We start from the raw sequence: 13,468 nt of genomic DNA on the forward strand, positions 1-13,468 counted from the left end.
CAGAACCATACCCAGGAACAGTAGACGCGTCGTAGGAACCAGCTGCGACTTTGGAATATTCAGAATCCAGCCGTGCTGTTGTAGCACTTCCAGAGATAGTGCTACTCCGACCAACAACTGCTCCCTGGACCTTGCCTTTAAAAGGAGATCATCCAAGTAAGGGATAATTATAACTCCCTTTTTTCGAAGGAGTATCATCATTTCGGCCATTACCTTGGTAAATACCCTCGGTGCCGGGAACAGACTAACGGCAACGTCTGGAATTGGTAATGACAGACCTGTACCACAATTTTGAGGTACTCCTGGTGAGGAGGGTAAATGGGGACATGCAGGTAAGCATCCTTAATGTCCAGTGATACCATGTAATCCCCTTCGTCCAGGCTTGCAATAACCGCCCTGAGCGATTCCATTTTGAACTTGAACCTTCGTATATAAGTGTTCACAGATTTCAATTTTTGAATGGGTCTCACCGAACAGTCTGGTTTCGGTACCACAAACATTGTGGAATAGTAACCCCGGCCTTATTGAAGGAGGGGTACCTTGATTATCACCTGCTGGAAGTACAGCTTGTGAATTGCCGCCAGTACTACCTCCCCTTTCTCCGAGGGCAGCAGGCACGGCTGATTTGAGGTAACGGCGAGGGGGAGTCGCCTCGAACTCCAGCTTGTATCCCTGTGATACTACCTGCAGAACCCAGGGATCCACCTGTGAGCGAGCCCACTGTTCGCTGAAGTCCCTGAGACGCGCCCCCACCGCACCTGGCTCCACCTGTGGAGCCCCAGCGTCATGCGGTGGACTCAGATGAAGCGGGGGAAGATTTTTGATCCTGGGAACTGGCTGTCTGGTGCAGCTTTTTCCCTCTTCCCTGTCTCTGTGCAGAAAGGAAGCGCCTTTGACCCGCTCGCTTTTTTGAAGCCGAAAGGACTGTACCTGATAATACGGTGCTTTCTTAGGCTGCGAGGAAACCCGAGGTTAAAATTTTTCCTTCCCAGCTGTTGCTGTGGATACGAGGTCCCAGAGACCATCCTCAAACAATTCCTCACCTTCATAAGGCAGAATCTCCATGTGCCTTTTAAAGCCAGCATCACCTGTCCACTGCCGGGTCCCTAATACCCTCCTGGCAGAATGGACATTGCATTAATTTTGGATGCCAGCCGGCAAATATCCCTCTGTGCATCCCTCATATATAAGACGACGTCTTTAATATGCTCTATGGTTAGCAAAATAGTATCCCTGTCTAGGGTATCAATATTATCTGACAGGGTATCAGACCACTCTGCAGCAGCACTCTCCATGCTGAGGCAATTGCAGGTCTCAGTATAGTACCTGAGTGTGTATATACAGACTTCAGGATAGCCTCCTGCTTTTTATCAGCAGGCTCCTTCAAAGTGGCCGTATCCTAAGACGGCAGTGCCACCTTTTTTGACAAACGTGCGAGCGCCTTATCCACCTTAGGGGATATCTCCCCACGTGACCTATCCTCTGGCGGGAAAGAGTACGTCATCAGTAACTTTTTAGAAATTACCAGTTTCTTATCGGGGGAACCCACGCTTCATTCACTCATCTGATGGGGGAACAAAACATTGTCTGCTTTTTCTCCCCAAACATAAAACCCCTTTTTTGTGGTACTATGGGTTAATGTCAGAAATGTGTAACACATTTTTCATTGCCGATATCATGCAACGGATGTTCCTAGTGGATTGTGTATATGTCTCAACCTCGTCGACACTGGAGTCAGACTCCGTGTCGACATCTGTATCTGCCATCTGAGGTAGAGGGCGTTTTGGGCGGCCTGATGGCCTTTGAGACGCCTGGGCAGGCGCGGGCTGAGAAGCCGGCTGTCCCATAGCTGTTACGTCATCCAGCCTTTTACATAAGGAGTAGACACTGTCGGTTAATACCTTCCACTTATCCATCCACTCTGGTGTCGGCCCCACAGGGGGCGACATCACATTTATAGGCCTCTGCTCCGCCTCCACATATCCTCCTCAAACATGTCGACACAGCCGTACCGACACACCGCACACACACAGGGAATGCTCTGACTGAGGACAGGACCCCACAAAGTCTTTTGGGGAGACAGAGAGTGAGTATGCCAGCACACACCAGAGCGCTATATAATGCAGGGATTAACACTATAACTGTGATTTTTCCCAATAGCTGCTAGTATACACAATATTGCGCCTAAATTTAGTGCCCCCCCTCTCTTTTTAACCCTTTGAGCCTGAAAACTACAGGGGAGAGCCTGGGGAGCTGTCTTCCAGCTGCACTGTGAAGAAAAAATGGCGCCAGTGTGCTGAGGGAGATAGCCCCGCCACTTTTTCGACGGACTTTTCTCCCGCTTTTTTTATGGATTCTGGCAGGGGTATTTTACACATATATAGCCTATATGACTATATATTGTGTAGATTTGCCAGCCAAGGTGTTTAATATTGCTGCTCAGGGCGCCCCCCCCCCCAGCGCCCTGCACCCGTCAGTGACCGGAGTGTGAGGTGTGCATGAGGAGCAATGGCGCACAGCTGCAGTGCTGTGCGCTACCTTGGTGAAGACCGAAGTCTTCTGCCGCCGATATCCAGGACCGCTTCTTGCTTCTGGCTCTGTAAGGGAGACGGCGGCGCGGCTCCGGGACCGAACGATCGAGGTCGGGTCCTGTGTTCGATCCCTCTGGAGCTAATGGTGTCCAGTAGCCTAAGAAGCCCAAACTATCTCCAGTCAGGTAAGTTCGCTTCTTCTCCCCTTAGTCCCTCGTAGCAGTGAGTCTGTTGCCAGCAGATCTCACTGAAAATAAAAAACCTAAAATATACTTTCTTTTCTAGGAGCTCAGGAGAGCCCCTAGTGTGCATACAGCTCAGCCGGGCACAAGATTCTAACTGAGGTCTGGAGGAGGGTCATAGTAGGAGGAGCCAGTGCACACCAGGTAGTCCTAAAGCTTTATTTGGTTGTGCCCAGTCTCCTGCGGAGCCGCTATTCCCCATGGTCCTTACGGAGTCCCAGCATCCACTTAGGACGTCAGAGAAATAAATAAAAAGGCTAGAAATAAAATACCATGACACTTTATCGCTGTTACCTAGAAGCATTTACAATGGACCTTAAATTTACTTATGTGCCTGTGTTGCAGGTTATACATATTCCTTGGGGTTTTCCAATTAGATGAAACCTGTGTGTTTTTGCTGGCAGAAGCCCCGATTTCGCATGAAAACAAAGCTGCTTTTGGGGATTTGGTTTCCCAGCTTATCTGGGATAATTGGAATACCCCCAGCAAAGCAAATGCCCGCGAGGAATTGGATCCCCCTTAGCCTGCAAGGGTGCAGTCCAGCTACAATATATATTTTGCAGGCATTTCTTTTTTAGAAACAAAGATGCAATTTCAGTATAAAAATACAATAGGTTTTCTAAATATAATAAGAAATGTATATTTTAAAGTCCCAAGGTGCAAGCAAAATTTTTACTTAGTGTGTGGGGAGGGTTTAAAATCAGAAGGAGACTGCTATCAGTATGGAGACACCAACACGATTGGAATGGATGCTGCCACACTCAGATCAAAATAGCCGTCAAACTAAAAAAGTAGTGAAGGCCAACAGTGCAGTCTCCTAATGTTTTTGGTGACAATACATTGTAAAGAACTGAAAAAATAAATAATTATATTAATTTCTCCGCTTGAGTCCATTGGCGGCGAGTCAATTAGCCGCGAGAGTTGCTATATGTTGTTGCAATGGCGTGGAAACACCATTAACGGCATGTAAACTCAGTTCAGGGCCACTGTAGGTGTGACATGTGTGTACACTTACTCGTGGCTAATTGAAATTTCCCCTGTACATCCATTTTTACAGAAGTGTTGCCAATTCTTAGAGATATAAATATATATATATATAAATATATATATATAAATATATATATATATATATATATATATATATATATATATATATTTATTTATATCAGCACGTACAACAAGTAAAAGTTTTAAAATAAAATTTTTACAGCTCAGAAGAGAATGAACTATGAGTACTTACCGGATATCCTGGGTAGCCTGGGAACCCTGATGAAGAGTATGGGTAAGCCATGCTGTAGACACAAATGAAGAGATTATACAGAACAATATAGGATATTAACATGTGCACTCTAGGAGCGAGAACCTGTGAGCGTGCACTCTGTCATCACACACACCAATTGTAAATAATATACAACAGATTACTTTGGGCACAATCACTAGTAGCGCTCACTCTTTGAAACACGCAACGTCACAATAGACGGTTACAATGACTGTCAGTCTCTATGTGGACGCTCTCTTGAACATGAGACATGGCTTTATATAATAAGAAAAAAAATAAAAAATTATCCTCCAGTTAGTGTGGCCTCAAATTCATAGCAGGATATAACTGAGAAGAAAAAAAAAAAAGGACATCTATATCAGGGCTTGTGCTAAAAACCTTTCATTTATTGCACAAAAATCCACAATTTGTGGTAGGTTAAAAAATATATAACAGCTGTGCGTACATAAGATGCCTAAGGTATGGTGACTGTAATGAAAAGAAGTTACACAACCTGATGGGGGTGAAAGGTCCGGACTGTCCCCCTCAAGTTTGTGGTCGCTCCAAGTTGTCTAGAGTCCCAGTACTATAAACAAATATGCACAGCGCTCTCCACCAATGCGTTTCAACTGGCAAGTCTTCCTCAGGGTGTGAGGAGAGAGCCATGGATGTAGAGATTTATACCTGTACAGGTACCTCCCATAATTAGGAAGTAGTCCGCATTGAGATATAACACACATGTAATGCCTTCATATATAAACATAATAATGAACTTCTTTATTACATACAATTGGGGTGTCACCTACGGCACCATATAATAAGTGGTTTACACCCCTTTTAAGATTTAAATGGCTTTAAGATGGTATACAGGTATAAATCTCCACATCCATGGCTCTCTTCTCACACCACCTCACTTATACGTATGAAAAGAACTGGCAACAGTACCAACAAATAGGACCCTTCACCCTAAATGGGGAAAAAAATAAAAAGAAAAGAGGATCCTGTACCATACAATATTACACTATATGTTTCTTTGTTTTCATTACATATACTACGAAGATATCGCCACGTGGGGAGGCCACACTAACGAGATTAACTTTTTTTCTTTTTTTTTTTATATAAAACCATGTCCCTGGTTCAAGAGAAAGTCCACGTAGAGACTGACAGTCATTGTAAGAATCTATGGTGACGTTACGTGTTTCAAAGAATGAGTGCAACAAATGAAAAGATTGTAATTGTCTATCATCATCTTCCATACTGCAAAACCAACACATCAGCAGAATTCTGTCTTACTGTGGCAAATAAAAGGTGGATCACTGTCTAACACACCTGTTGCTCAGTTGTGATATCTATATCTGAGCTTCTTGCAAGATTATGGGGTATATGCAATTGCGGTCGAATTGCCGCAAATGTCGAAAAACGGGGCATTTTCGACACAAAAAATATATTCGACAATGCAATACAGTACTTTGACAAAAAAAAAAAAAACGGACTTTTCAGATTCGACTTTTTGAAATTCGACAGTTCACAAATTCGACATGTCTGCAATGGTAAAAATGCGGCTTTTCGACAAAAGTATATTCAATTGAAAAATGTCGATTCGACAACAGTGCTTTTCGACAGTAAATTTGTCAATTTCATTCCGCCACACTTTGCTGGTGGAATCTAATTAAAAAAATTTAAAACATGTTTTTTTTTTGCGTTTTTTTATTGCTAATAGCATATCTATTTATATTAGAAGGGATTAGGTACTTGGTTTGTCTATTAGGATTTACAACTATTTATATATTTTTAAAAATAATATATATATTTTTTTTAACTGACTAAAATTGAGAGAGCATGGTTTTCAGTGGGAAGAGGTGGGAATGGGTTAAAATTCTGGAAAAAAAAATGCGTGGGGTCCCCCCTCCTAAGCATAACCAGCCTCGGGCTCTTTGAGCCGGTCCTGGTTGTAAAAATACGGGGGGGAAATGGACAGGGGATCCACCGTATTTTTAGAACCAGCACCGGGCTCTGCGTCCGGTCCTGGTGCAAAAAAATACGGGGGACAAAAAGCGTAGGGGTCCCCCATATTTTTTGAATCCGCACCGGGTTCCACTAGCTGGAGAGATAATGCCACAGCCGGGGGACACTTTTATACCGGTCCCTGCGGCTGTGGCAATAAATCTCCAACTAGTCACCCCTGGCCGGGGTACCCTGGAGGAGTGGTGACCCCTTAAATCAAGGGCCCCCCCCCCCTCCAGACACCCAAGGGCCAGGGGTGAAGCCCGAGGCTGCCCCCCCCCCCATCCATGAGCTGCGGATGGGGGGCAGATAGCCTTGTGTAAAATCAAAGAATATTGTTTTTTGTAGCAGAACTACAAGTCCCAGCAAGCCGGTACTTGGAGAACCACAAGTACCAGCATGCGGGGGGGAAACGGGCCCGCTGGTACCTGTAATTCTTCTGCAAAAAAAATACCCAAATAAAAACAGGACACGCACACCTTGAAAGTAAAACTTTATTACATATATGCCGACACACACATACTTACCTATGTTCACACGCCGACTGTATCCACGTCTCCATCTGTCGACGTCTCCAAGAATCCGGGGTACCTGAAAATAAAATTATACTCACCTAAATCCAGTGTCCTATTATTATTCCCCATTCCCCGAATGCTGAGACCCACCATGACTCCTGTCACAGAGGGTCCTTTCAGGCAATCAGGGAGCGCCACGTCGTGGCACTCTCCTGATTGGCTATGCACGTCTGAGCTGTCAGACAGCGCATCGCACAGCCTCTCCATTATCTTCAATGGTAGGAACTTTGCGGTCAGCAGTGAGGTTACTCGCGGTCAGTAAGGAGGCTGCAAAAAGCAATATTCTTTGATTTTACACAAGGCTATCAGCCCCCCATCCGCAGGGGGGGGGGGGGGGCAGCCTCGGGCTTCACCCCTGGCCCTTGGGTGGCTGGAGGGGACGGGACCCCTTGATTTAAGGGGTCCCCACTCATCCAGGGTACCCCGGCCAGGGGTGACTAGTTGGGTATTTAATGCCACGGCCGCAGGGACCGGTATATAAGTGTCCCCCCGGCTGTGGCATGATCTCTCCAGCTAGTGGAGCCTGGTGCTGGTTCAAAAAAATACGGGGGACCCCTACGCTTTTTGTCCACCGTATTTTTTGCACCAGGACCGGACGCAGAGCCCGGTGCTGGTTCTAAAAATACGGGGGATCCCCTGTCCATTTTCCCCCCGTATTTTTACAACCAGGACCGGCTCAAAAAGCCCGAGGCTGGTTATGCTTAGGAGGGGGGACCCCACGCAATTTTTTTCTGTGTTTTTTTAACCATTTTTGCGCCGTCGGAAGTCGAATCCAGGACGCACTTACCTGTCAATTGGTCCGTTTTTCGACAGCGGGACTGTCGAATCCGTTTTTTATTGAATATGTCGAATTCCGGCACCCGCCGGCCGGAATTCGACTGTCGAATTGTGTCGAATTAAAAAACGGGCGAAAAAAAGCCGCAATTCGCCCGGAATTGCATATACCCCTATTACTGGTAATATATATATATAAAAAAAAAAACCCACGTACAAAATCTATGTAGTCAAATGTCCGGACACACAGTCAAAACAATTAAGATGCTGGAATTTAGCTCCCAGAATAAGGGGCAGATTTATTAAGCCTGGTGAAGTGATAATGTTGAAGGTGATAACGCACCAGCCAGTCAGCTCCTGTCATTTTTCAAACCCAGCCTGTGATGTGGCAGTTAGGAGCTGATTGGCTGGTACTTTATCACTTCACCAGGCTTCATAAATCTGCCCCTCAGTGCCTGGGAGCTATTCAATGACTTCCTGCAACTAGCCCTGAGGCTGCACTTATTGCAGATTTCTGCTCACATGCTCCTGAGATGTTAAGTAGGGCTTCGTGGCTAGTCCTGATCTGACCAGTGCATCGCAACCGGGAGCTCGAGCTTAAAAGGGGCTAGTCCCAGGCAATTATCCCAGAAGCTAAAGTCCCATTTAGTCGCCCCCTTAAAAGTTGTATTTAGAAATATGCACTGTTCACACTATGGGGAGCTTTAATAACGAATGATATACTTGTTATCATCACTCGTTACCAATATTAAATAATGTTGCAACTAATCAGCTCCTGTCATATTTAGTTTTTTTTAAACGCAACCTGTTGCTTGGGTCACCATTTAAAAAAAGAGTAACGAGTGAGAACAAGTATATCACTCGTTTTTAAAATAAGATTTTACTTACCGATAAATCTATTTCTCGGAGTCCGTAGTGGATGCTGGGGTTCCTGAAAGGACCATGGGGAATAGCGGCTCCGCAGGAGACAGGGCACAAAAAGTAAAGCTTTTTCCGATCAGGTGGTGTGCACTGGCTCCTCCCCCTATGACCCTCCTCCAGACTCCAGTTAGGTACTGTGCCCGGACGAGCGTACACAATAAGGGAGGATTTTGAATCCCGGGTAAGACTCATACCAGCCACACCAATCACACCGTACAACTTGTGATCTAAACCCAGTTAACAGTATGATAACAGCGGAGCCTCTGAAAGATGGCTTCCTTCAACAATAACCCGAATTAGTTAACAATAACTATGTACAATTATTGCAGATAATCCGCACTTGGGATGGGCGCCCAGCATCCACTACGGACTCCGAGAAATAGATTTATCGGTAAGTAAAATATTATTTTCTCTATCGTCCTAGTGGATGCTGGGGTTCCTGAAAGGACCATGGGGATTATACCAAAGCTCCCAAACGGGCGGGAGAGTGCGGATGACTCTGCAGCACCGAATGAGAGAACTCCAGGTCCTCCTTAGCCAGAGTATCAAATTTGTAAAATTTTACAAACGTGTTCTCCCCTGACCACGTAGCTGCTCGGCAAAGTTGTAATGCCGAGACCCCTCGGGCAGCCGCCCAAGATGAGCCCACCTTCCTTGTGGAGTGGGCCTTTACAGATTTAGGCTGTGGCAGGCCTGCCACAGAATGTGCAAGTTGGATTGTGCTACAGATCCAACGAGCAATCGTCTGCTTAGACGCAGGAGCACCCATCTTGTTGGGTGCATACAATATAAACAACGAGTCAGATTTTCTGACTCCAGCTGTCCTTGCAATATATATTTTTAATGCTCTGACAACGTCCAGTAACTTGGAGTCCTCCAAGTCATTTGTAGCCGCAGGCACTACAATAGGCTGGTTCAGATGAAATGCTGACACCACCTTAGGGAGAAAATGCGGACGAGTCCGCAGTTCTGCCCTGTCCGAATGGAAAATCAGATATGGGCTTTTGTAAGATAAAGCTGCCAATTCTGACACTCTCCTGGCAGAAGCCAGGGCTAGAAGCATGGTCACTTTCCATGTGAGATATTTCAAATCCACCTTTTTTAGTGGTTCAAACCAATGAGATTTTAGGAAGTCCAAAACCACATTGAGATCCCACGGTGCCACTGGAGGCACCACAGGAGGCTGTATATGCAGCACTCCCTTAACAAAGGTCTGGACTTCAGGGACTGAAGCCAATTCTTTTTGAAAGAAAATTGACAGGGCCGAAATTTGAACCTTAATAGATCCCAATTTGAGACCCATAGACAATCCTGATTGCAGGAAATGTAGGAATCGACCCAGTTGAAATTCCTCCGTCGGAGCACTCCGATCTTCGCACCACGCAACATATTTTCGCCAAATTCGGTGATAATGTTGCACGGTTACTTCCTTCCTTGCTTTAATCAAAGTAGGAATGACTTCTTCCGGCATGCCTTTTTCCTTTAGGATCCGGCGTTCAACCGCCATGCCGTCAAACGCAGCCGCGGTAAGTCTTGAAACAGACAGGGACCCTGCTGAAGCAAGTCCCTCCTTAGAGGTAGAGGCCACGGATCTTCCGTGATCATCTCTTGAAGTTCCGGGTACCAAGTCCTTCTTGGCCAATCCGGAACCACTAGTATCGTTCTTACGCCTCTTTGCCGTATAATTCTCAATACTTTTGGTATGAGAGGCAGAGGAGGAAACACATACACCGACTGGTACACCCAAGGCGTTACCAGCGCGTCCACAGCTATTGCCTGCGGATCTCTTGACCTGGCGCAATACCTGTCCAGTTTTTTGTTGAGGCGAGACGCCATCATGTCCACCATTGGTCTTTCCCAACGGGTTACCAGCATGTGGAAGACTTCTGGATGAAGTCCCCACTCTCCCGGGTGAAGATCGTGTCTGCTGAGGAAGTCTGCTTCCCAGTTGTCCACTCCCGGGATGAACACTGCTGACAGTGCTATCACATGATTCTCTGCCCAGCGAAGAATCCTTGCAGCTTCTGCCATTGCACTCCTGCTTCTTGTGCCGCCCTGTCTGTTCACATGGGCGACTGCCGTGATGTTGTCCGACTGGATCAACACCGGTTTTCCCTGAAGCAGAGGTTCTGCCTGGCTTAGAGCATTGTATATTGCTCTTAGTTCCAGAATGTTTATGTGAAGAGACGTTTCCAGGCTCGTCCATACTCCCTGGAAGTTTCTTCCTTGTGTGACTGCTCCCCAGCCTCTCAGGCTGGCGTCCGTGGTCACCAGGATCCAATCCTGTATGCCGAATCTGCGGCCCTCCAATAGATGAGCACTCTGCAACCACCACAGAAGAGACACCCTTGTCCTTGGAGACAGGGTTATCCGCAGGTGCATCTGAAGATGCGACCCTGACCATTTGTCCAACAGATCCCTTTGGAAAATTCTTGCGTGGAATCTGCCGAATGGAATTGCTTCGTAAGAAGCCACCATTTTCCCCAGGACTCTTGTGCATTGATGTACAGACACCTTTCCTGGTTTTAGGAGGTTCCTGACAAGCTCGGATAACTCCTTGGCTTTTTCCTCCGGGAGAAAAACCTTTTTCTGAACCGTGTCCAGAATCATCCCTAGGAACAGCAGACGAGTTGTCGGCATTAACTGGGATTTTGGAATATTCAGAATCCACCCGTGCTGTTTTAGCACTTCTTGAGACAGTGCTAATCCCATCTCTAGCTGTTCTCTGGACCTCGCCCTTATTAGGAGATCGTCCAAGTATGGGATAATTAATACGCCTTTTCTTCGAAGAAGAATCATCATCTCGGCCATTACCTTTGTAAAGATCCGAGGTGCCGTGGACAATCCGAACGGCAGCGTCTGAAACTGATAGTGACAGTTTTGTACAACGAACCTGAGGTACCCCTGGTGTGAGGGGTAAATTGGAACGTGGAGATACGCATCCTTGATGTCCAAGGATACCATAAAGTCCCCCTCTTCCAGGTTCGCTATCACTGCTCTGAGTGACTCCATTTTGAACTTGAACTTCTTTATGTACAGGTTCAAGGACTTCAGATTTAGAATAGGCCTTACCGAGCCATCCGGCTTCGGTACCACAAAAAGAGTGGAATAATACCCCTTCCCTTGTTGCAGAAGAGGGACCTTGACTATCACCTGCTGAGAGTACAGCTTGTGAATGGCTTCCAAAACCGTCTCCCTTTCGGAGGGGGACGTTGGTAAAGCAGACTTCAGGAAACGGCGAGGTGGATCTGTCTCTAATTCCAACCTGTATCCCTGAGATATTATCTGCAGGATCCAGGGATCTACTTGCGAGTGAGCCCACTGCGCGCTGTAATTTTTGAGACGACCCCCCACCGTCCCCGAGTCCGCTTGAGAAGCCCCAGCGTCATGCTGAGGCTTTTGTAGAAGCCGGGGAGGGCTTCTGATCCTGGGAAGGAGCTGCGTGTTGCTGTCTCTTCCCTCGACCTTTGCCTCGTGGCAGATATGAATAGCCCTTTGCTCTCTTATTTTTAAAGGAACGAAAGGGCTGCGGTTGAAAAGTCGGTGCCTTTTTCTGTTGGGGAGTGACTTGAGGTAGAAAGGTGGATTTCCCGGCTGTAGCCGTGGCCACCAAATCTGATAGACCGACTCCAAATAACTCCTCCCCTTTATACGGCAAAACTTCCATATGCCGTTTTGAATCCGCATCGCCTGTCCACTGTCGCGTCCATAAAGCTCTTCTGGCCGAAATGGACATAGCACTTACCCGTGATGCCAGTGTGCATATATCCCTCTGTGCATCACGCATATAAAGAAATGCATCCTTTATTTGTTCTAACGACAGTAAAATATTGTCCCTGTCCAGGGTATCAATATTTTCAATCAGGGACTCTGACCAAACTACCCCCGCACTGCCCATCCAGGCAGTCGCTACAGCTGGTCGTAGTAGAACACCTGCATGTGTGTATATACTTTTTTGGATATTTTCCATCCTCCTATCTGATGGATCTTTAAGTGCGGCCGTCTCAGGAGAGGGTAACGCCACTTGTTTAGATAAGCGTGTTAGCGCCTTGTCCACCCTAGGAGGTGTTTCCCAGCGCTCCCTAACCTCTGGCGGGAAAGGGTATAATGCCAATAATTTCTTTGAAATTATCAGCTTTTTATCAGGGGCAACCCACGCTTCATTACACACGTCATTTAGTTCTTCTGATTCAGGAAAAACTATAGGTAGTTTTTTCATACCCCACATAATACCCTGTTTAGTGGTACCTGTAGTATCAGCTAAATGTAACGCCTCCTTCATTGCCAAAATCATATAACGTGTGGCCCTACTGGAAAATACGGTTGATTCGTCACCGTCACCACTGGAGTCATCGCCTGTGTCTGGGTCTGTGTCGACCGACTGAGGCAAAGGGCGTTTCACAGCCCCTGACGGTGTTTGAGTCGCCTGGACAGGCACTAATTGATTGTCCGGCCGTCTCATGTCGTCAAACGACTGCTTTAGCGTGTTGACACTATCCCGTAGTTCCATAAATAAAGGCATCCATTCTGGTGTCGACTCCCTAGGGGGTGACATCCTCATATTTGGCAATTGCTCCGCCTCCACACCAATATCGTCCTCATACATGTCGACACACACGTACCGACACACAGCAGACACACAGGGAATGCTCCTAACGAAGACAGGACCCACTAGCCCTTTGGGGAGACAGAGGGAGAGTTTGCCAGCACACACCAAAAGCGCTATATAGATATCAGGGATAGCCTTATAATAAGTGCTCCCTTATAGCTGCTTTGTTATATCAAAATATCGCCATAAATGTGCCCCCCCCTCTCTGTTTTACCCTGTTTCTGTAGTGCAGTGCAGGGGAGAGACTTGGGAGCCGTCCTGACCAGCGGAGCTGTGAGAGGAAATGGCGCCGTGTGCTGAGGAGATAGGCCCCGCCCCTTTTTTGGCGGGCTCGTCTCCCGCTATTTAGAAAAATTAGGCAGGGGTTAAATATCTCCATATAGCCTCTAGGGCTATATGTGAGGTATTTTTAGCCTTTATAGGTAATCATTTTGCCTCCCAGGGCGCCCCCCTCCCAGCGCCCTGCACCCTCAGTGACTGCCGTGTGAAGTGTGCTGAGAGGAAAATGGCGCACAGCTGCAGTGCTGTGCGCTACCTTTAGAAGACTGCAGGAG

General features: G+C 46.7%; 1 protein-coding gene across 3 annotated transcripts in view; it reads right to left on the minus strand.

The window, feature by feature from the left end:
- Positions 1–13,468, minus strand: part of ANXA7 (annexin A7) — a 205,728-nt gene that overhangs the window by 130,436 nt on the left and 61,824 nt on the right. For all 3 annotated transcript variants that reach the window (XM_063961521.1, XM_063961519.1, XM_063961520.1), the window contains exon 2: positions 4,014–4,065. In XM_063961521.1, coding sequence (XP_063817591.1) covers positions 4,014–4,064 — 51 coding nt within the window. In that variant the 5' untranslated portion in view covers position 4,065. The remainder of the gene's footprint in view (positions 1–4,013; positions 4,066–13,468) is intronic.

Source organism: Pseudophryne corroboree, chromosome 3, assembly GCF_028390025.1.
Source record: "Pseudophryne corroboree isolate aPseCor3 chromosome 3, aPseCor3.hap2, whole genome shotgun sequence".
Taxonomy (NCBI): Eukaryota; Metazoa; Chordata; class Amphibia; order Anura; family Myobatrachidae; genus Pseudophryne; species Pseudophryne corroboree.